This window comes from Emydura macquarii, unplaced genomic scaffold (assembly GCF_026122565.2).
Source record: "Emydura macquarii macquarii isolate MOO-44397 ecotype Brisbane River unplaced genomic scaffold, CSIRO-AGI_Emac_v2 contig_973, whole genome shotgun sequence".
NCBI classification, from domain to species: domain Eukaryota; kingdom Metazoa; phylum Chordata; order Testudines; family Chelidae; genus Emydura; species Emydura macquarii.
In genome coordinates this window covers 1,566,056-1,590,148 of record NW_027131110.1, presented here as the reverse complement: position 1 = coordinate 1,590,148, position 24,093 = coordinate 1,566,056, and the positions used below count along the sequence as shown (strand labels likewise).

At 54.0% G+C, this 24,093-nt stretch overlaps 1 protein-coding gene across 1 annotated transcript in view; it reads right to left on the bottom strand.

Annotated features, from left to right (window-relative positions):
- Positions 1–588: 588 nt before the first annotated feature.
- The window catches only part of LOC137150597 (zinc finger protein 184-like), a 34,268-nt gene continuing 10,763 nt past the window's right edge, over positions 589–24,093 (bottom strand). The window contains exons 8-14 of the mRNA XM_067544557.1: positions 12,862–13,072; positions 9,797–10,198; positions 8,447–8,573; positions 7,654–7,767; positions 5,360–5,473; positions 4,809–4,928; positions 589–2,331 (exon numbers count right to left, since the gene is read on the bottom strand). Of these exons, the coding sequence (XP_067400658.1) occupies positions 1,616–2,331; positions 4,809–4,928; positions 5,360–5,473; positions 7,654–7,767; positions 8,447–8,573; positions 9,797–10,198; positions 12,862–13,072 (1,804 nt within the window). The 3' untranslated portion in view covers positions 589–1,615. The remainder of the gene's footprint in view (positions 2,332–4,808; positions 4,929–5,359; positions 5,474–7,653; positions 7,768–8,446; positions 8,574–9,796; positions 10,199–12,861; positions 13,073–24,093) is intronic.

Genomic DNA, 24,093 nt, shown 5'->3' with positions numbered 1-24,093 from the left:
GCATCTCAGCATTACTCCGGGCGCTAACAGTAGCAGGAGCTTCCTCTCGTGGGTGCAGAGGCCAGCCCGGGGATCACTCAATGACCTGGGCACACGGACAGGCTCCTCGCGGAAGATCACCAAGCCCTTTACAGAACGTGCGGGGCTAACAAACACGGAAACGCTGGCCGAGTTCCAGGGCTGCTGGCCCGTGCAGCTTGCCAGGATGCGCTGCGGGGAAAGGGGCAGTGCTTTGGTCAACATCCTGCTCCTGGTTAGCCGGGGCTCCCCGCAGCAGCTGCAAGGACTCGAACGACACTCCTGCCGCTCATCACAGCCCGACCGGCTCAGAACCGCAAACTCCCACATGCCAGGCCGGGCGCTGATACCCCTGCCGGGCCCACCCGAGGCTGGCAAACTCCGCCCCACCGGCAGCTGCAGCGGAACCGGCGCTTCGGTTCAAGGCTTGGAGCCGCCACGCTCCAGTGACCCCAGCACACGGCTCCTGGGCGCCAAGTGGGTGGCCGCCATAGCGCGGCGGGCCTCCAACGGGCCCACTGCCACTGCCGTCAAGGGCCAGGGCACTCTCAATGAGCCCAACGCGGGCAGAATCAAACCCACAAGGAGGGCGTTTACATTAGGTTCTGGTGGAGAAAACGGGTCCGATTCCCATTTACATGAGGACACTGCCACTGCTCCAGCAGCACAGAGGAGCCTGGAAAGTGGGTGCCGCTGTAACGGCCCCTTTATGCCGCCAGAACCTTGGCGTAAAGGAGAATCCAGCCAGGCGGCAACGGCCTTGGTGTGCAACCCCGCCACACACAACCCCAGGAGGCAGCGTACTGCTGCGTTGGTGAACACGGTCCCCTATAGGACTGCATAGGGCTGGCAGCTCTGTAGGGTTAGCTATAGGAACAGCCCGACGCCAGGAACAGCCCGACACAACTTTATTTTGCATTGCATCTGCCATATAAAACTACACCTCCAAACACTTTACAGAGTTTAACTGCACGCTTCTGAAATTAAAATGTCAAAACAACGGGGGGGGAGGGGGGGAGGCGGGGGTCCACAAAGAGCAACAGGTGAGAAAGAATCCGTCTACACCCCGAGGGAGGAGAAAAGTGGGGAGAGGCGGGTCCAGGCGCGGGAGCTGCAGAGCAGACGCCTCTTGCACCCCGTGACGAGATCAGCTGGAGGGAGGGAAAGGAAGCGGGTTCGGAGAAGAGACCACAGAGGCCATGCCCAGGAGTGAGGCCACGGGGAGGCTGAAAGCCAGTCGGGGGCGTGGACTCGGGAGGAACGGAGAAGCAGGTGACGGCTCTTGGGGCTGGGAGGGGGCGGGGAGCAGCGTTCGGCGCATGCACCGGCCTTTCCGGCTCTCTCTGCGGGTTGCGTGGAAGGGGCTCGTCCAGGGGGTGGGAGATGGGTCTGAAAATGTGCCGGGGAGTGGGTGGGGGGGTCCCTCCCTCCGAGGACGCTCCAAACACTCCGGCTCGCCTCGCGCCCCGCGGACATATTTGGTAAAAGCTTCGTTTCCGGCACCGGTTTTCACTTGTGCTGCCTTGGATTTAACTCGCGGTCGCTTACGACCCGATCCCAAGCTGCCGTCTGGTTTAGTCCGAGGAGTCCCGGGGATCTAATCCCCACTGCCCAGGGCCGGCGGCAGCCCCGGCGGGGGCCCCAGCTCTGCCCCGTGAACCCGCTGGTGGTCTTTGAGGGACTCCTTGTAGCGGAAGCTCCGCCCGCACTCCCCGCACTGGTAGGGCCGCTCCCCGGTGTGGATGCGCTGGTGCTTCAGCAGGTTCTGCTTGCGGATGAAGCTCTTGCCGCAGGCGGCGCACTGGAAGGGCCGCTCGCCCGTGTGCAGCCGCTGGTGGTTCTGGAGGTGCTCCTTGCGGCTGTAGCACTTCCCACACTCCTCGCACTTGTAGGGCCGCTCCCCGCGGTGGATCATCTGGTGCCGCACCAGCCCCGAGTGGCAGTTGAAGCTCTTGCCACACTCGCCGCAGGCGTAGGGCCGCTCCTTGGCGTGGCTCCGCTGGTGGATCTTCAGGCTCTTCTTCACGCTGAAGCTCTTCCCGCACTCGGCGCAGCCGTGCGGCCGCTCCTCCCCCAGCGCGCCGGCTCCCCGCGGGGCCAGGGCCCCCAGTAACTCGCTGAAGCCGCCGTCCGGGCGGAAGGTTTTACCCAGTCTGTTCTCGCCGGGGTCGGCCTGCTGCGCCACCGAGCCACGCTGGCTGCCGTAGGCTGGGGCCTGGAAGAGCGGCTCCCCGGAGCCCCCCAGCAGCCCCAGCTCTTCCGGGCCTGGCTGGTAGGGACGCTGCTCCTCCAACTTCACCATGAGCCCATCGCCTGCCGGAAGGAAGAAAGAAAGAAAGAGAATCTCATCCCTGGCTCTGTGGGGCAGGAAAGAGCCCCGATCCACAGCACGGTCCCACGGAGCTGAGTGTCTCAATGGCCTGGGAAGGCCGGACCCATCCCTGGGGGAGAGGGCCTGGGGCGGGGGGGGGTCTGTACCAGGCCTGGCCACCACTTAAGTCCCACTGACCAGCCCCCCCCACCCCAGGGGTGGATTTCATCCAGAGACAACTGGGTCACCGCCGCCCAAAGCACTCTCTGGTCCCAGCCACGTAAGAAGCGAGGCTCTACAGATCATTCCCCACACGTCCTAGCAGGGCGAGGGGCAGGGAAGCGGGGCAAAAATCTGCGATGGTTTGAATGGGTCATAACAGCAACTTCACCTCCTAGCACATCTCCCAGGCAAGGAGCTCAAAGAACGTCATGAACATGAATGCCGTCGCCTCAGGCTATATAATCTAATGGTGCCTACGGGCCTTACAATGCAGGAACAACCCAGGAGTGCTGGTTCCTAACACCAAAAGTACACTCCACCCCTCACTTCTGTCACGAAGGAGAGGCTGGTGGTAGGGAGAGAAACCAACTCCCCTCCCTGAAAGCATCTTTTGTCACAATCCGACTCTGTTCTACGCAGGTTTTTATACCGCCCTCATCACCGCAGCATCTGAGAACCTTCCAGTCATGCTTTAAGCACCGCGACGACCCTCTGTCCGGTGGCAATCATTCAGTGGAGCATTAATGAAGGTTTGTGTCTTGGAAAGAGATTCCAGGTGGCCAGGTTCCTCTCTGAGCATATTACTAAGAGCTCAGTGGAAAAGGCACCGGGCTGGCACTCAGGAGATCTGGGTTTCATCCCCAGCTCTGTCAAAGCCGCCTCCGGCCAAGTCTCTCCATCTCTCCGAGGCTCAGTTCCTCAGCTGTACAATGGGAGTAACAATACTCCGTCTGTCTGGTCTATCTCACTCGTCAGCTCTGGCGGCAGGGCTGTCTCACTCTGCGTCTGGGCAGCACCCAGCACCATCTCAGCCAGAGTCTCTAGGGGCTACCCAACCACAAAGGAGCAATCACCACTGGGAACACCAAGCCCCACACTCAGCTATGAACAAACATAAATGCAAAGTAGCATTTCCACAGCTGAGCACGTTCACCCGTTCTAGGTTAGAGCCAAACATTCACAGCCGGGTGAATATTCCTAGCCGGGAGCAGCCGTCTTCTGAACTCTGGTCTCACGTGGAGCTGAATGGGTGCTGGGAGGTGGGGGGCTAACCATGAGACACCCGGATCTCTGGCCAAGGGCAGGAAGCAGAGGTATTTAGCCCCCTTTCAGGACAGGGATTATTCCAGGAGGTGGAAGTGGAAATAGAAAAGCATTCAATCACTTCTCAACAGCTACTTCTCTGAGGTTCTAGCCAGCCGGGAAAGCTGGACCACGTGCAGCCTGCCTGGGGACTAAACAATGGGCGAAGTTCCCCACGAGACCTCATGCGGGCGTCCTGCGCAGGGATCAGCTTCCCCCACGTTCCCAGAGTGGGTCAGGGCCATCTAGGGCAGTGCACAGGAGAGGAAGGTAACATCCCCTGCTAGAGAGGAGACCAGCCTTGTCTGCATTAGAGCAGGAGGGACCAAAGTGATCGTCCTGCCCGATCTCCTGTAACGCACAGGCTGGAGAACGGCCCCCAGATCATCCCTAGAGCAGATTTTTTTTGAAAAACATCCAATCTTGATTTAAAAATGGTTAGGGATGGAGAATCCTCCACAACCCTTGGCAATTTGTTCCTATGGCTCGTTACCCTCACTATTAAACGTGGCCAGGCTGAATTTGTCTACCTTCAACTTCCAGCCATTGGGTCGGGTTAGACCTTTCTCTGCCCGTCTGACGAGCCCGTTGCTAAATATTTGTTCCCCAAGTAAGCACTTGCAGACTGTGAGATCAAATCTCCCCTTAACCTTCTCTTTGCTAAGCTAAACACATGGAGCGCCTTGAGTCTATCCCTACATTAGACCAAGATTCCTGCAGAGCTCCGCCAGCAAACCCTCTTCGTGGAGGTGTAGCTTATACCAGCAGGAGTGCTTTTGTCAGTAGTGTTTATACCAATTCCCCAGATGAAAGAAGAGACTTTTCACTGGCATAACCGTGTCTACACTGGGGCTTCTGCTGGCACAGCTCTGTCAGTTTGGAGGGAGAGATTTTTCACACTTCTCACCGGCACAGCTATGCCCCCAGACCATTTAGGAAGGGAGAAACTGCCCAGAACGAGATCGATCAGGAAGTTTCTGATTCTTGACCAGCGTTCTACACGAGGTTGGATGACGTGATCACGCTGGGTCCCTTCCGGCCTTAATAGCTAGGAACTGCCATCTGCCACCAAGACAGGATAAACCTCCTTCCTCCCCACAGGAGAGCTCCCAGAGGTTCTGCTGGCCTACCCGTTTTACTCACTGATCTGGGCTTATTTTAAAGTATTGTTCACCTGGGCCAGCGCCAGTGAGGATTTCTCTTTCAGCCAACTCCCATGGCTCCCTGACACAGGGCTCTTCCTCTTGTTTGATCCAGGATAAAAAGTCATGGGCAGAAATCAGGGCGTCTGCTCCTGGGGGAGAAAATTAAGACACATTGTTTTCTAATATCCACCGAACACATACAAATGCCGATCTCAAGTCGACGGCAAATCTCTGTGCTGAGGAGAGACCGGACTTCAGAAGCGATGCAAGCAGGTTCACAAGGCAATTCAGGTCCATACCGTGCCCCGGGGGTCAAGATGCTCACAAAAAGGAGGGATTAGCAGCAGAAGAAGCTGACATTTGGGGGGGAAATGGAGTCCCCCCCACCAAAATCAGAGGCCGCCATGTTTGGGCCTCAAGTGACTTGGCCAAGGTCGCATAGTAAGTCACTGGCAGGATAAGAACCATGAAACAGACAAGCAAAGCTACAGAACGAGCGGGGTTCCGAGAGGAAGCCTTGCTCAATTTCCTGCTCTTCGGTGCACTGACTATCTGCCAGTCATTTGAATCGACTACTCACCTGTGCAGGGGTCTGTGGGGATTCCTCTCTCCTCCGAGAATTGCTGCGCCCCGACAAAAGGCTGTTCCTCTTGTTTGATCCGGGACAGAATGTCGGGCGTTGACATCAGGGATTCTGTTTGTGGGATAGAGAATTAGAAGATGTTCGTGTACCGGCCTCTGCACCCTTCACACCCATCTCAAAGCAGTGTCATTTCTGCCCTACGGGGGACGCGTGTTCCGAATAGATATGAACGTGTTAGCAAGGCTCTTGGCTGAGAGGTTAATAAGGTACACAGCGTATCATCTTGCCATGCGTGAAAGCGACACCAGTGGAAACAGTCAAGTATGTCTCCTCTGCAATAAAACACACGCCGCTGGCCTGGGCTCTGGGACCCTCCCCCTCGCCGGGTCCCAGAGGCCAGGTTCCACCCCGAGCCCAAATGTCTACACTACATTTTATAGTCCTGGAGCCCAAGTCAGCTGACATAGGCCAGCTGTTTTATTGCAGTGTAGACATACCCTAGAAGTCTCCTTTCTCCAGGATGCCTCCAAACAAAGTGATCAGATATTAATTGAATACTGCGTGCAATGCTGAGCGCCCCAGCTCAAAAAAGATACATCAGAATTAGAAAAAGGACAGAGAAGAGTAACAAAAATGATTAGGGGGATGGAACAGCTTCCCTATGAGGAGAGATTAAAAAGATTGGGACTGTTCGCTTAGAAAAGAGACGATCACGGGAGGATATAGTAGGGGTCTGTAACATCTATGAATGATGTGGAGAAAGTGACTAAAGAAGTGTTATTTACCTCTTCACCTAACACAAGACCCAGAGGTCACCCAAAGAAATGAACGGGCAGCAAGTTTAAAACAAACAAAAGGAAGTACTTCTTCACACAACGCACAGTCAACCTGCGGAACTCACTGCCAGGGGACGTTGTGAAGGCCAAAAGTGGGTTAAAAAAAATTAGATAATTTCACGGAGGATAGGTCCAATGATGGCTATTAGCCAAGATGATCAGGGACACAACCCCATGCTGTGTGTGTCCCTAAGTCTTGGACTGCTGGAAGCTAGGACTGGATGACAGAGAATGGGTCACTCGCTAATTGCCCTCTTCTGTTCATTCCTTCTGAAGTACCTGGCGTTGGCCGCTGCGGGAGGACAGGATACAGAGCTGGATGGACCATTGGTCTGACCCAATATGGCCGTTCTTATGTAACTATATATAACAACGGAACGTGAAATGTTCCTGAGCTGCCTTCTGCTCCTGGGTTCAGTGTCACATCAGCTGTTTGGAACCCTGGAACTGCTGAGGTGACATTAGAAACGTTAATTCATTAAGCTCCAAAATCCCCCCGTGGGATAGGTAAGTATTAAGCATTGATCCCCATTTCCACGGGTGCGGAAATAGAGGCACAAAGAGACTAAGCCTGTACTTTCCAAGAGGGACCACTTACTCCAGGTGCCTCACTTTAGATGAACTACCTGCCCAGGTGCTGAGCATCCAGAACTGAATCTGACGTCAATGGGCACTCCAGGTGATCAGCATCTCTGAGGGGTTTCAAGTTGGGCACCGAAAAAAAGGGGGCCCCCAAAATCAGAGGCCGCTCTTGAAAATATGAGCCCAAGTGACTTGCCCAACATCACACAGCAAGTCAGTGGCAAAATTAGGAACAGACCCAGGAGTTCTCATCCCAAATCTCAAGGCTCAGCAGCAAGAAAACATGGCCTGCCCAGCACGCAAGAAGAAAAGAGCTGACACACTGGGTCAGACCAATGGTCCATCTAGCCCAGTATCCTGCCTCCAACAGTAGCCAATACCAGGGCAACTGAGCAATGATCCACCCGTCTTTCACTCCCGGCTTCTAGCAGTCAGAGGTTTAGGGGCATCCAGATCATAGGGTTGCATCTCTGACCCTCCTGGCTGGTGGCCATTGATAGACCTAACCTCTAGGAACTTATCCAGTTCTTTTTTGGACCCAGTTATACTTTTGGCCTCACAACATCCCCTGGCGAAGCGGAGCAGGAGTTAAGCCTTGAGAGAAGCGGTCAAGCACCCAAGGTGCAGTCATCAGTAGAGATGAAGAGCAAGCAGTGAGAGGCACGGGACTGTAACCAGGTAAAAGGGTACACCAACGGGGAGATGTCCGAATGGTTAAAAGACAAAAAAAAGAACCGAGGCAGAAGAAATCAGAACTGAAGGAAAACCATGAGTGACACCAACAGGCCTTAAACCAGATACAGCCACAGCAGCTGCCATTTCTGGTTTACATTCTGCTCCGTGCCATGGCGGTGTTCTAATCCCATTCCTCACCCGTGCAGGGGTGTGTAGGGATTTCTCTCTCCTTTAAGCCCTGCTGATTTTGGAGACACGGCTCTTCTCCTCGTTCAATCCGGGGCTCCGGGTCTGCTTTGGAACGGGTACGGTCTGTTCACAGAAAAGATATGGGGTGGGGGGGAGAGGAGGGAAAGGACACAATGTTTCATTTGACAGTGCCTGATTGTTAAAGACCTTTCATTTATTTACAGCCAAATCCCTTTCGTCACTGGACGTGGCGGGGGAAACTCTGCAGCAAAAGCTACAAAGACCCTGTGGGTAAGGTAAAGCATTTAGTAGGAGGTGAGCTGTGCTCTAAACACAGGGAGCTCCAAATGGGAGAGGACCTTACAGAAGTTCCACCCATATTAAGCCACTCACCTATTCATAAAACTACAGAAACTTAAGCCAGTCCAAGGCAGGGCAAGCAACACCCGCCTGTACCGTTTACTCATGTAGCTCCCCATTAACAAAGCAGATTTTTCATCAACTCCATGCAGAGTCATGCTGAACGTGCACAAGAAAATATCAGCAGTGAGCCAATTTTAGCCCTGATGTCAGCGAGCGCAACTAACGAACACTGGAGATGGAAGGGTTGGACAGGGTAGGTGAGAATCTCCCTTTAAACGGGAGAGGGTGCAGATCTGACATCTGATTGCTCACCTTCTGGAGGGTTATAACCACCGCCCCAGCTGAAATCAAAAAGAGGATTTTCCTTGAGCTGGGGCTGCCCCTGGAACATCACAGATCTCACACACCTTCCAGTAAGGGAGTGAAAACTAAAGTTTACCCAGCGAGATCAAGGATTCATAGTTCTCCTTCATCAGGTTATTGTATAGCTCCTTCTGCCAGTCTTCCAAGTTCTTCCACTCCTCCGCGGAGAAATAGACAGCAACGTCAACGAACGTCACGGGCATCTGCAATCACAAGCGTTTGGGGGGTCAGTGGTACTGGCCTGGGTTATGCAGTTCAGACCAGACGATCCCAAGGGGCCCTAAAAAAAAATCTATCCGTGTAAACTGGCGGTCTCAATCCAATGCCTAGGGAAGAGCGCCCTACAATCGAAGTCCCCATCACTTTTGGGGCCAGTTGACGCCTTTGTTGGCAGTCTCATCGAACAGGCCAAGCACCAAATGGCCCATGGAGACTGACCTGCAACGGTTCTTCCAGAAGAGGGTTGAAGCCCAGTGGTGAGGCAATGGAGAGAAGCCTGGAGTGCTACCCACGGCTCTCAGACCCAGGAAGATTTCAGTCTCCAGCGTCATCAAGCCAACATCTTCCACCACCCCCAATTTCATGCCAAGATTCCATGAAAGAAAGCGGAGTTACACTGACCCACAGGCTTATCCAGCACTAACGCTCCTCCTCCTTCCCAGCCACTACACAGAATCACAGAAGATGAGGGTTGGAAGGGACCCCCGGAGGTATCTAGTCCAACCCCCTGCTCAAAGCAGGACCAACCCCAACTAAACCATCCCAGCCAGGGCCTTGTCAAGCCAGGCCTTAAAATTCTCTAAGGATGGAGATTCCACCACCTCCCTCGGTAACCCATTCCAGCGCTTCACCACCCTCCTAGGGAAAAAGGTATTTCCTAATATCCAACCTAGACCTCCCCCCCTGCAACCTGAGACCATTGCTCCTTGTTCTGTCATCTGCCACCACCAAGAACAGCCTAGCCCCATCCTCCCTGGAACCCCCTTTCAGGTAGTTAAAGGCTGCTATCAAATCCCCCCTCATTCTTCTCTGCTGCAGACTAAACAAGCCCAGTTCCCTCAGCCTTTGCTCATAAGTCTTGTGCTCCAGCCCCCTCATCATTTTCATTGCCCTCCGCTGGACTCTCTCCAATTTGTCCACATCCTTCCTGTAGTGGGGGGCCCAAAACTGGACATAATACCCCAAATGCGGCCTCACTAATGCCGAATAGAGGGGAATAATCACTTCCCTCGATCTGCTGGCAATGCTCCTACTAATGCAGCCCAATATGCTGTTAGCCTTCTTGACAACCAGGGCACACTGCTGACTCATCTCCAGCTTCTTGTCCACTGTAACCCCCCGATTATTTCACAGCAATGAACACAAGGGCTGACATACACATCATGGGGACATTACAGGACATTTCTGCACATTGGGATCTCGTTACCTTGGGGACCTCCCCTTTAGTGCCTGGGGGGAGTCTCAGGACCCAGAAGTTCCTGTTCTTCAGCAGGTTCTCCATGTTCTCCAGCCTCCTCTGCAGTATCCCGTACTCCTGGATCAGAGTTCCCAGCACGGCCCACTTACTCTCCAGCTGGTTGTTGAACTCCATTGCTGTTTTTTCACAGTCTATTAATTTCTTCTCGGCCGTCCCAGATCTCCCCTCCAGGCTCAGCAGGCGCGTGGCCAGCAAATCGATCTTCCTCTCCATGGCCTGCACGGTAGCCACCACAGTCCAGAGAGAGGCCTCGGCGGTGTGCAGCTGCGCTTCTCTCATGTGAGCGCGCTCGGGGACAAGGGGCGGCTGCAAAGGCAGCAGATGTTGCGCCTCGACGTTCCATTCCTGAATCTGTCGGCAGGGAGAGAGAGAGAGAGCGAGAAGGGCTGAAGTCATGTTTATGCGGTGGCCAGCCTTGGAAGGGTCAGGGAGGGGGCTGATGGGTATCCAAGCACCCCAGTGTTTATCTGAACCTCACTGCCTGGGAACTGGCCTGGATCTCTCGGAAACTCAAGCTCCTTGTGCCAATTCCAGTGCATCCTGTTTCTAGGCAATCTACAAATGCAAGGCCAGCCTTTCCCCCGCCACTGTGTTCCAGTGCTTGGGCTTCAACCGCAACTGGAAAGAAAGCGCAGAGACTGGCAAAAATCCACAGGCCAGAAGGAAAAGGGGCAAACTGGGTCGGTCTTTATTGTAGCCTCCACTCACAATGACGTTCTAAGCTGCAGAGGAACGGCCAGCTAGGCAGTCTGTCCAGGGAAGCAGGGGGAGAAAAGAACACGATGGATGGATCGGAAGCACATGCAAGGGAGGGAGGCAGCAGGTGCAAGGGAGACAAGAGAGTTAGCTTCAGTCACAGTGAACAAAGCACACGGCACTTGAGAGACATCGAAACAAAACACCTCCCTGATGGCACGCGGTCATGTGGATAACGGCCACGCACTGTCCTGCGCTCGGATCTCTCAGTGGTGCCTTTCTAGGTATTTATACCATGCTCACCATTGGAGTAGCTGGAACAGTCGTCATTTGTTCCCAGTAATACCAGTTGGGCCCTGATCCAAAGCCCACTGAAAGCAACGGGAGTATTTCCATTTATTATCATCATCACAGCAGGACCTAGGAAGCCCAGACAAATGACAGAGACCTTGCTCCAGAGCATTCACAAGCTACATATCAGAGACAGGACACAAGAGATGGACTAAGTCAATGCAGAGGGCGTGGGTTGGGAGGATGGGGATAACACAGAGCAAAAGAGTTTAGCAGAAAAGTAGAAGTCATATTCTGCGGACTCCAGCGGGCTTTGGGCTAGATTCTTCAAGGCTACTAGGAATTAATGGTCAATTTTCCATCATGGCTCTTGGTGGAGAGTGAGGTGTCCCAAGGGTCTGCACAAGGATCAGTGACTAATAAATTTACTAACTGGGAAGCAAAAATCTGACCATGATAAAAGTTATTCAGGTTAGTCAGGACTAAAGAGGAACTTCAGAGGCACCTATCCAGGCGTGGTGGATGGGCGGCAGAAGGGCAGACGAAATTCCTTGTTGACAAACACAAGGTGACCCACACTGAAGGAAGTGTTTTGAGCTTCCCAGGCACAGTGTGTCTGATTCACACTTCAGTCTAACAAATCCGTGTGCAGCTGCGGTCAGGAAAAAAGCAAACAAAATGTCAGAGGCATGAGGAACAGGACAGAAAACAATACGGAGTAGGTTATTATTATAGGGGGCTGGGAATTTTCCAACAAACTTGATTTCCCACTGGGAAATGCTGATTTGCCTAAATCAAAGTTTTTCATGTAAATGGTTTTGTCAGGAAGATTTCTCAGGCCTAGGAAGGGATTAGTGGTCGAAACCAGAGAGCAGCTCGTTCCAGCGGTTAGGACACACTCACCTGGGCTGTGGGAAAGCAGAGACTTGAACTGGGGTCTTTGACACCCCCTGTGAGTGCCCTGGGCTATTGGCTAGTCTAGAGGGACTCTCTCTCTCTCTCTCAGCCGGGGACTTTCATGACAAATTTCCAAAGATCTCCATTTCGTTCTCATACTGGACTAAAACAAATTCGGAAACCTCTACATTTCTTTCCAAATTGAATTTGCATATTCCCCCAGCCCTAGTTTTTACACCACTGTCTACGTTGATGGGACAGCCTCAGCTGGACTCCTGGGTCAGGTCTGGTCATTCCGTTTGGATGAAAATAAGCAGAGTAGAAGAGGATCGGGGACGGACCACACGTGATTAGAGTCCTGGAAAAGATTTCCTTATGGGAAGAGACTGAAAAGCTTGGGAATGCTTCGTTTAGACGGAGCGGAAGGTGGTACAGATGTACAGAATAGGGAACGGGCCAGAGCCAGCCACTCAGGAGCCCCGCTTCAGCTTCTCTCAGAGCATAAGAACAAGGGGACAGTCAATTCACGTGAAGAGCAAATTACTTTTAAAAAGCAAACTTGTTTTAGCCCCTGGAACTCCCCGCCACAAGGTATGTCTGCAGCCCAGAGCGCAATGAGGATCAGCAAAAGCCAGGGCATTGCTATGGATCACAAGAGCCCCCGGAGAAGGCTGGAAAGGCACAAGGACTCGTGCGCCAGGGGATAAACAAACCGGGCCACAGTCTCAGACCTGGATGATCCCCCAGCTCAGCTGAAAACAGCTTTCCGGCCGCAGCTAAGCCCCCAGCGTCCCTTTCCCAATCCTGACCGGCCGCGGCCCCAGCGGGCCCAGAAAAGTCCCCCGGACTCCGCAGGTTCAAATCCCAGCCGGGGTCAGGTCACTCCCCCCCCAGGACATTCCCCCCGGCGGGGGGGGGGGGGGTGGGGCGGCCGGGATCCGACGCGCTGGGGCGGCCCCCGGGCCCCGCTTTGGCCCTGCCGGGGAACCTCGGCGGAGCGCAGCGCGGCGCCCTCCGGCCCCAGCCCGGGGGGGAGAGACCCCGGCCGGGCCCTGCTCGGCGCTGCGGGGAGAAGCTGCCGCCCGCCCGCCCGGGGGGTGATCCCTGCCCGGCCCGGGGGGGTCCCTTACCTGGGCCGGTGCCCACTCGGCCATGGCCCCGGGCTGGCTGGCGCTAGGGGGAAGCGGCCCGGCCGAGCCCGAGCTCCGCGAGTCCCGGCCCGGGGCTGGCTCAGGGGCGTGGGCTGGGCCCCGCTGCCATGCTGGGGAGGGAACGGGCCGAGTGCAGCCTGGGTGGGAGGGAGCCGCAGCCGGAGCCGGAGCCGGAGCCGCCTCGTTGGTCCTGCGGAGACGAGGGGCGGCGAGCCGGAGCAGTGCCGCCTACCGGGCACGGGCGCAGCCAGCCCGGCTCCCCGCCGAGCCGAGCCGAGCCGCCCCGCCCCGCCGCCCGACCGCCCGCGGGCGCCGCTTCTCCCCGCGCCCGGGGGGGGGCCCGGCGGGTGGCAGCCCGGCCCCGCAGAGAGGAGCCGCCGGGGATCGCCCCCCCCGGGCCGGGCGGTCCCGATCCCGGACCCGATCCCGGGGCTGCTCTTCCATGGGCCGGGGCCGGTCCCACTGCAGGACAAGGAGCAGCGGGCTGCCCTGGAAATCCTGCCCGGCGCCGCGGGGAAAGGCCGCCGCTGGGTCTGCCTCTCTCGTCACCCCCTGCCCCAGGAGTCGGTCCAGAGCTGATCTCACCCAGCGGGTCTCTCCTGGGGCCAAGCCGGCTGGCGGCACCTCCACAGCCCCGGTACCTGCCCTGGTCAGACCGCCGAGGCTGGCCACATGACACTGGCCGGGGCAGGGACCGTCTGGCAGGGCAGCCAGCCTGGCACTGCCCGGGGGTCACTTTTCAAAGCCCCAGCTCCCACCGGCTTGTGTTTGAAAGGAGACAGTCGGGTGCCCAGCCCCTGTGGCTGCAGAGAAAAGCTGGGCCCTGTAATCCCCAAGGGCTCAATAATGAGAAGGCAAATAAATAAGGGAAGTGATCATTCCCCTCTATTCGGCATTGGTGAGGCCACATTTAGAATATTGTGTCCAGTTTTGGGCCCTCCACTACAGGAAGGCTGTGGAAAATTGGAGAGAGTCCAGCGGAGGGCAACGAAAATGGTTAGGGGGCTGGAGCACAGGACTTATGAGGAGAGGCTGAGGGAACTGGGCTTGTTTAGTCTGCAGAAGAGAAGAGTGAGGGGGGATTTGATAGCAGCCTTTAACTACCTGAAAGGGGGTTCCAGGGAGGATGGGGCTAGGCTGTTCTCAGTGGTGGCAGATGATAGAACAAGGAGCAACGGTCTCAAGTTGCAGGGCGGGAGGTCTAGGTTGGACATTAGGAAAAACTTTTTCCCTAGGAGGGTGGTGAAGCACTGGAATGGGTTACCTAGGGAGGTGGTGGAATCTCCATCCTCAGAGGTTTTTAAGGCCCGGCTTGACCAAGCCCTGGCTGGGATGGTTTAGTTGGGGTTGGCCTTGCTCTGAGCAGGGGGTTGGACTAGATACCTCCTGGGGTCCCTTCCAGCCCCGATATTCTAGGATTCTGTGATAAATATACCAATAATACTGGACGTTTGGGGCCAAATCTTGATCCCACTAAAATCACTGCACCTGTCAACTCCTGAATGGAGGGCACTCAGCTCTTTCCAGGATGAGACCCCCAGGGTATGTCTATACTGCAATAAAACACCCACACATGGCCTGTGGGACTGTAAAATCGCAGTGTTAACATCCAGGCCATCCGGCTGGAGCCCAGCCTCTGGGACCCTCACCCCCCCCCCCTCCTCGCAGGGTCCTGGAGCCCAGGTGGCTAGACTGCAATTGTCTAGTCTTGCAAACCCAAGTCAGCTTTTACTGCACTAGACATATCCTTAGAGACCCAGCAGCACAGTTTATTCCTCTGACCACGAGGGAGCTGTCCATGAATTCTGGCCATCCCAGAATTTATAAGCTCTCATCATTATAAACCATCTGGACTGAGTCACTGACCCAGCTGGGACTAACCCGCAGCTCTAACTGTCACGTATTCTATTTAAATGTTGCAGCCCTTAGCCCATATTCTAGTGGGGTGGGGAGGAAGCTGTCCATTCTCCCAGTGGGGGCTTTCTGAGGAAAGCAGGAGCAGTCAAATCACCAGCATCAGGTGCTAGGATATCCTGGAGTTGCGGATGGTATAAATGCCTCGCCAGATGAGAGACCCGTGCCTCAGTTTCCCCCTCTGTACAAAGTAGTGGCATGTAGCTAGTGGACCTGATTGCGCACTCCCTCACAGTCTATGCTGGTGTAACTTGCTCAATGGAGTTACATTGATATCACGGAGTGAGAGACAGGCCCGGCATTTGCAGCAGAAGTAAGATTTGTGGTCTCGGTTCCATGGAAATGTTGGGAGGGGGAATCCTGGCTTTGCCACTGACTCACTTAGGCCAGTCACATGATCCTCATGCCTCAGTTTACCGATCCGTAAAATGAGGATATTGATACTGAGCCATCTACCTTCCAGGAGCGATCTAAGGATGAATTAGCTTAGTGAACATACAGTGCTTTAAATATGTGAAGAGCTATAGGAAGACTGATGGCCTGATCCTCTTCTCTTACACCAGTGTCCATCAGGGGTAACACCACTGAAATCGGTGGAACTACACTGGCATAAGACCAACAAGAGTGAGATCAGAATTGAATCCTAACTAGGACTGCCAATTCACTCAGCCCTCAGGTAGAGGAATGGAGTCTCATGCGGTTTATAATATGTGTGCGTGTTGGCCGGGGAAGGTTTTTCAGAGAAGACCTTAAAAATAGAGGTCATCTCTGCTCTCTGGATATGGTAGGATCTCAGGCACATTCCTCAGGAGTCCACATCCTTAGCCAAAGAAACCTCTCTCCACTACATCTGTACAGTGTGCAATGTGACCATTATGGCGTTCCACCCTAGAGGTGGATGCGTTTCAGTGGTGCTGTGCATATATAGCAGAGGTCCCCAAACTGTGGGGCATGCCCTCCTAGGGAGGCGCAGAGGAACATTCGGCCAGGCATGGGCCATCCCCCTTGGGGGACAGGGAGGGAGGGAGCGCCACCCAGCCCTGAGCTCTGCTCTGGGGCTGGTTGTGGTGCCTGGCCCTGACCACAGGCTCCTGACTGTGGCCCCACTCCCAGCTGCAGCCCCCAGCCCTGACTGTGGCCCTGCTCCCAGCGGGGATGCAGGGGGCGTGGACAGGGGTTGAGAGAGTGCGGGCTAAAAAGTTTGGGGACCACTGATAGTTTGTGATGCCCTTTGGAAGAAAGGCCCTTTATAAATGTAAAATATTGCTGTTCACACATAGGAGAAACATTATTTTGTTTTTTAAACTGTCTATGAGAAATTAAAACTGGATTTCAAACCTTTGCTGGGGTGAAGCATGCGCTGAATGGGCCTGGGCATGGACAGTAAGAAGGGAGCAGATGGGACAAAGGGAAACTGTAGGGTTCAGATTTTAAAAATCCAAACCAACCCCCACAGCCTCTATCGCAGGAAGGAAGAAAGTAACCTGAACAGATTCTAATGTTAACTAAGATCATACAAGAAAGGACATTAAAGCATTGAGGGCGAAGGATTGTAATTCCTACCAGAGATGCAGGGGTTTCCAGAAATGATGCAACTGGAAGATTTCTTCACTGCACCAGTATAACCCCCTTATCTATTGATACACCTGCAGAAAGGTCAGAGACCATTTCGAAGGCCAGGCCAGCGAAGGGACGGGGGGAGAGCACAGGCATGGAATGGTTTATATAATCTCTTGTTTCTGAGCCAGTAGACGTTAAAATCTCGCTTTGGTTTATTGCTAGTTAATTAGCACATTGGGGAAACAGAAGCTCCCTTGACTCATGTAATGCAATCTTCTCTAAAATCTGTGTGCGTGCGGACACACGTGTGTAGGGTTTTAAATGGTGTTAGTAATAAATATGGAAAATAGTGTTAAACTGCTAGCAGCTGCCACTGTCTCCTTTATAATATATGCAGTTTGGATCCAAGAAACTCTCTTTAAAGAAGGCAGTGGCACAGAAACCCTGCACACGGACTAGCACTGAATTGTCCAGGGGGGGAGGAGAGGGGAGAACATGCATGAATACATACAAACGTCAAATAAACAAACAGGACTAGAGCTGGAGATATCACAGCCAGGGCTGGGTGTGTTCCAACTCCTTTGAAATGGAGGATGTGTGGAACTGATCTTCTGTCAAAGCCTCTGTGGGTCCCACATGCTCATTCACCAGAAAGCAAAGGAGCTGCTACCTCCTATCTATCTGTTGATGCTGCTCACCAAGGGGAAAGACTTTGAAGAACTAGCTGAGTTGCTGGCCTCATCTTTCATGGAAGGCACTGAAGTGGCGTGAAACCTTACGCTCCAGTTTGACTCCTGCACCGATGCAGCTGTGCCACTGTGGCGCTGCTGGTGCAGACACAACAAGGCGATGGGAGAGAGCTCTCCCGTTGACTTTACTCCAGCCCCCGTGAGCAGCGGTAGCTCTCACACCAACAGCACTGTCCACGCAGGCACTTAGCTCAGCGTAACTGACCTTGCTCAGGGGGTGGCTTATTCAGACCCCCGAGCAACGTAAGTTATACTGCAGTTAAGTGGTAATGTGTCCATCGCCTTAGTCAGCCCACTGAGCTCACAGTTTCTCATCAATGTGTGAAAGCTGATCTTTACCCAGGGAGATCAAAGAGCCATCGCTGCCTTTCATCAAGTTCTTATAAAACTCCTTCTGCCATTCTTCTGAATTCTCCCATTCCTCCCTGGAGAAGTGGACTGAGATGTCTTCAAACATAACTGAACCTGAAATCACAAGCGTTACACACTCAGCTGCCGTCCCATCTGCACACACCTTGCTTTGAATCCAACTGTAGGAAGGCGCAATGGCCTTCCTCCGAGCCTGGACCCAAGGAAGGGCCGCAAGGGCAGGATCAGGCCCTGAACAGGCCAGCAGCTCAGTCTGCCCAGCAACCGGGGAGCTGGCCACCGATAGGTTCTGCTGGCTGGCCAACCTGCCAGCAGGAGGGCGGAGCCTCAGTAAGGACTATAACTACAAAAAGCAGGCCCCGTGGCTCAGTAGGGGGAGAGCTGTTGCTAGAGGCAGACATGCCGTCCCGCCGGCTGTAGCAAAGGCCTGGACTAGGCCGGGCCTCCACCCCAGGTGACCGCCTCCCAGCACCGAGGCCCCGGGAGCGACCCAAGCAGCCTGCCTGACAGGGCCTCCGGGCCCCCCTAGACTGGCAGAGGCCTATAGGCCCGAAGGATGGGGCCAGGCCTCTGGTCCCGAATGACTGGACCAAGCCCCCTGAGACTGAGGGCTGGGAGTTCCCCCCTGAGGCTGGCCCCGACCTTGAAGAGCTGCCGGATGCCGAGCCCCTGGAGACGGGACAAGACCTAGAGGAGCTGCCTGAGGCTGAACCCTACCCCGAGCCCTGGGACCTGGAGGAGCTGCCCCTCGCTGAGGAACTCCCTGCCTTGCCGCCTGTGGACGAAGAGGGACTAGCGCAGTGGTTCTTAACCTTTCCAAACAACTGTACCCCTGAAGCCTGAGTCCCACCCCCACGTGGATGAAGGCGCCCCTGTGGCTCCAGGGACCCCCAATACCAGCTCTGCACTTGGTCTAAACCCCCAGGTTCAGAAACACTGGACTAGCGGGTTTTCCATGGACGGTGTATCCCAGCGACCCTGAGGAACCAGCAGATGCAGGTACCGGGGGATACAGGGAGGAAGTGGCCCAGGGACAGCCATAGGCGTGGCTGTACGGGGGAAACCCCTGTCAGTGTGTTGCGGCGGGAGCCCTGCCGACTAAGTGGCAACCCCTTTGCCACTGTTAGGGCCCTGGGCTGGGACGCAGTGGAGCTGGATGGGCCTGCGTCCACCTCCCCTCCCCCTTATCCTTGCCACCCGGAGAGCGAGTACCGTCCCCTACCCTTTCGACTCAAAGCCTGCTTACTTGCCCGCCCCGCCTGAGGGCCGGGCTGACGAGCCCCTACAGATGCTAACATCCCCTTTGTAGGAAGGCGCAGTGGCCTTCCTCCAAGCCTGGGCCCGAGGAAGGGCTGCAAGGACCAGACCGGGCCAGAGCCTGTTCTACACCAACATTAAAAGATAGATGGGCAGGCGTCAACAGTGACCAACCCCCAGCACATCCCACTGGCTGTAGGGTAAGATACATGGATGTGTTGCGCTCTCTCTTGGCAGACAGGTAGACACATCACAAATGGCACTCACCGGTACCCCTTCCTGGGATTCTTCCTGGGATTCTTCGATCCCTACATGCAAGGATTATTGGGAAGGAGTATGCTCTACGGGTAAGGAAGGAAAACTGGACGTTAGAAGACCTGGGTTCGAACCTCAGCTCTGCTACTGATGTGCAATCTCCCTTAGCCATCCTGTGCCTGCTTCCCCATACGTACAGTGGGGAAAATGCTGCCACCCCAGCACTGAAAGGTGCTGTACACATGGAAAGGAGACTTCTCCTTCTAGGCAACCTGTCTGCTGCTCATGACAGGTTACGTCTGATCTAAACGGTGCCCAACTGGAGACCAGACTGGAAGGCTAGATAAAGATGCCTTGGTCTAAAACAAACAGGGCATGGGGTTCCTCATGGGAAGCAAGTCTAAGAGGAAAAACACTTGACGACCGTTGGCAGTTTTTCAAAGAGACATTATCAAGGGCACAAGAGCAAACTATCCCATTGCGTAAGAAAGATAAGAAGTATGGCAAGAGACAGCCCTGGCTTAACCAGGAGAGCTTAAGTGATCTAAAAGTCAAAAAAGAGTCCTACAAAAAGTGGAAACTAGGTCAAATTACAAAGGATGAATATAAAGGAACAACACAAGTATGCAGGGACAAAATTAGAAAGGCCAAGGCACAAAAGGAGATTAAACTAGCTAGAGACATAAAGGGTAACAAGAAAACATTCTACAAATACATTAGAAGCAAGAGGAAAATCAAGGACAGGGTAGGCCCATTACTCCAATGAGGGGGGGAAAACAGTAACAGAAAATGCGGAAATGGCAGGGATGCTAAATGACCTCTTCGTTTCGGTTTTCACCAAGAAAGTCGGTGGCAACTGGACATCTAATGTAGTGAATGCCAGTGAAAATGAGGCAGGATCAGAAGCTAAAATAGGGAAAGAACAAGTTAAAAATTACTTAGACAAGTTAGATGTCTTCAAGTCACCAGGGCCTGATGAAATGCATCCTAGAATACTCAAGGAGCTGACAGGAGATATCTGAGCATTAGTGATTATCTCTGAAAAGTCTTGGAAGACAGGAGAGATTCCAGAGGACTGGAAAAGGACAAATATAGTGCCCATCTACAAAAAGGGAAATAAGGACAACCTGGGGAATTACAGACCAGTCAGCTTCACTTCTGTACCCGGAAAGATAATGGAGCAAATAATTAAGCAATCAATTTGCAAACATCTAGAAGATAATAAGTAAATAAGTAACAGTCAGCATGGATTTGTCAAGAACAAATCATGTCAAATCAACCTGAGAGCTTCCTTTGAAAGGGTAACAAGCCTTGTGATAGAGGGAAGGCGGTAGATGTGGTATATCTTGACTTTAGTAAGACTTTTGATACTGTCCTGCATGACCTTCTCTTAAACAAACTAGGGAAATACAACCTAGACGGAGCTACTATAAGGTGGGTGCAAAACTGGTTGGAAACCCATTCCCAGAGAGTAGTTATCAATGGTTCATAATCATGCTGGAAGGGCATAACGAGTGGGGTTCCGCAGGGATCAGTTCTGGGTCCGGTTCTCTTCAATATTTTCCTCAATGATTTAAATAATGGCACAGAGAGTACACTTATAAAGTTTGCAGACAATACCAAGCTGGGAGAAGTTGCAAGTACTTTGGAGGATAGGATTATAATTCAGAATGATCTGGACAAACTGGAGAATTGGGCTGAGGTAAATAGGATGAAATTCAATAAGGACAAATGCAAAGTGCTCCACTTAGGAAGCAACAATCAGTTGCACGCGTACAGAATGGGAAATGACTGCGTAGGAAGCAGTACTGCGGAAAGGGATCTTGGAGTCATAGTGGACCACAAGCTAAATACGAGTCAACAGTGTAATGCTGTTGCAAAAAAAAGTGAACATGATTCTGGGCTGTATTAGCAGGAGTGTTGTAAGAAAGACATGAGTAGTAATTCTTCCACTCTGCTCCGTACTGATTAGGTCTCAACTGGAGTATTGTGTCCAGTTCTGGGTGCCACATTTCAGGAAAGGTGTGGACAAATTGGAGAAAGTCCAAAGAAGAGCAACAAAATGATTAAAGGTCTAGAAAACATGAGCTATGAGGCAAGACTGAAAGAATTGGGTTTGTTTAGCCCGGAGAAGAGCAGACTGAGAGGGGACATGATAACAGCTCTCAAGTACATAAAAGGTTGTTACAAGGAGGAGGGAGGAAAATTGTTCTTCTTGGACTCTGAGAACAGGACAAGAAGCAATGGGCTTAAACTGCCGCAAGGGAAGTTTAGGTTGGACATCAGGAAAAACTTTCCTAACTGTCAGGGTGGTTCATCACTGGAATAAATTGCCTAAGGAAGTTGTGGAATCTCCATCACTGGAGATTAAGAGCAGGTTAGACAAACACCTGTCAGGGATGGTCTAGATATCACTTAGTCCTGCCATGAGTGCAGGGGACTGGACTAGATGACCTCTCGAGGTCCCTTCCAGCCCTATGATTCTATTATTTTTATATCAGCCCACAATTATCCAGGTCTCTGACCATTCAGTGGAGGAGCTATGGCACTGTTCCCACACAACAGCACCTCTGATAAGCATCTTAGACGAGTTTGTGGAGGATAGGTCCATCGACGGCTATTAGGGATGCAACCCCATGCTCTGGGTGTCCCTAAACTCTGACAGCTAGAAGCTGGGACTGGACGACTGGGGATGGATCACTCCATAATTGCCCGGTTCTGTTCATTCCTTTCTAAGCATCTGGCACCGGCCACTGTCAGAAGACAATACACTGGGCTAGATGGATCATTGGTTCTCTGTGATGCTTTGCAGCTCGCTCAGTATGAGGCCCAGGCAAATGGCAAAGCAGGAAGCCCAGTGGGCCGGCAGTGAGCATGCAGCCACCCTGGAAAAGCAGTCTGGGGATCATGAGAGTAAGGCCAGAGAATGATAACCCAGGTCCCTTAATCAAAACGCTGGGCAGGTGTTAGCCTCACCCCACCACACTCCTAAATCAGACTTTGCTAGAGTGGTGCACAGATCACAGGCATATTACAGAGTCTGTCAAAATGTGATCCAGCACCAAGCACTACGTCTTTTCCTCGCTGCGAGCTGGGATATTGGCACTCGGACCCAATGGGAGTTAGAATCTGGGCCTGATACATCTGTGATGAGACAACTGAGGTTCCTAGACAGACAGACAGACAGAGAGCAGTTACCCTGGCGACTTCTTCCTTAGTGCCTGGGGGGAAGCCGCAGGATCCAGAAATTTGTTCTCCAGCAGGTTCTCCAGGTTCTCCAGCCTCCGCTGCAGCCGCCCATAGTCCTGGAGCAGAGTTCCCAGCACGCCCACTTACTTTCCAGCTGGGCAGCGAACTCCACCACGGCCCTCTCACAGGCTGCTCATTTCTCCCCGGAGGTGCCTGTTCTCCCCTCCAGACTCCATGAGACTCCACCTTCCCCTCCAGGGCTCGGAGGGCGGCCACCCCAGCGAGGGAAATCACGGCACTTTGCGGCTGTCTCTCTGGGGTCCCTCCAGGAGCAGCGAAGGGCTGCACGGGGCGAGGGGACGCCGGAGCCTGTTGGGAGGGACAAGACGCCAGGCGGGAGCTGGGGGCCCACGCCCGCCCAGTTTGCAAGCCAGCTGCACAGAGAAAAGGGGTGGAGGGGGGACCATTCCCCAGCCATAACCCAGGAGAGAGGAGCATCCAAGGGAGCGATGCCACGACCTGCCCACTGGGCTGGAAGGGGAGAACGTCACAGCGGGACCCGCAGGCCAGAGGGGGCGAGCGAGGCAGCAGGGCACCAAGCCAAGGGGGCGCTGCCCCCACCCAGCCCAAACCCTCCCCGCCGGAGAGGAGCCGGGAAGAGGGCGCTGCTTCCCCGGAGCCCAGCACTGGGAGGCGCCTGCACAATCCCCCGGGGTGGCTACAAACCCCAGGGGCAGCGCAGCCCCCGGCTGGGCCCCCCCAGCCGGAGCCCAGCACCCCCAGCCCGGGCTGGGCCCTGCCCCAGGGTGGGCGGGCAGAGCTCCCCATGGGGCCGGCTCCCGGGGCTCCCCCGCCAGGGGGGTTCCTGCCCCACTCGGCCATGGCCCCGGCCCGGTTCCTCCCTCGGTCGGAGCGGAGCGAGCCAGGCTGCGGGACCAGAGGCGGGCCGCCAGCGAAAGCAAGAGGCCGGGTATCTGCCTGTATTCCACGGCACCCACCAAGCACCGGCTGCCCCCACCCCGGGCGCTGGGGATTTCCAACCAGTGGCTCACTGGCCCCAATAAACCAGGCCTGAGCACGGAGCAAAATGCGCAGTGGGCCATGGGCAACGGGGCCTGCCAGAAAACCCGCGGAGAGCAGCGGTGGGGTGAGGAGAAAAGGGGCCGCAGCTGTTTTTTATGGGAGTCATTAGAAAGTTTGCTTGTATCATATTGTCAAGGACATGGGAAGGGATTAAAAGAAGCAAAAATAATTCTAGGCTTTTTATCTCCCCTCCTCAGCCCCACCCCATTTCTGGATGCTGGGAGTCACCTGCGTTTTCCCTCTGAGAGCGGACAGGGATATTCCCTTTTCCCTCTCCCTGATTGTAATGGGCTCAGTGCCCTCTTTAGGGACCCCCCTGCGCTGGGGGTTAGAGATAATAGGCAGCAGCTTTAAAACAAAGAAAAGGAAGTACTTCAAACCACACAGTGTCAACTTGTGCAACTCATTGCTGGGGATGGTGTGAAGGGCAAAAATATAACTGGATTCAAGAAAGAATTAGGTAAGTTCCTAGAGGATAGATCCCTCAATGGCTGGTAGCAAAGATGGCCAGGGATGCAAAACCATGCACTTGGTGACCCCAAACCTCCAACTGCATGAAGCATCTAGCACCGGCCACTGTCAGAAGGCAGGATATTGGTCTAGATGGACCATTGGTCTGACCAAGTAGCTGTTCTTATGTTACACACTGATGAGATTGACAATGGCGGTTTTTTGTTTACTAATTGTATTGCTCACGTAAATGAGGCAACCCCCATATTCTTCAACTTTGCCTTTAGTGCTTCTTATCAATCACAACATCAGTTTTTAAAACACAGTATCCAAAATAGCACAGACGTGTGTAAGAAACTATGATTCAGAGGATAGATGAAACCTG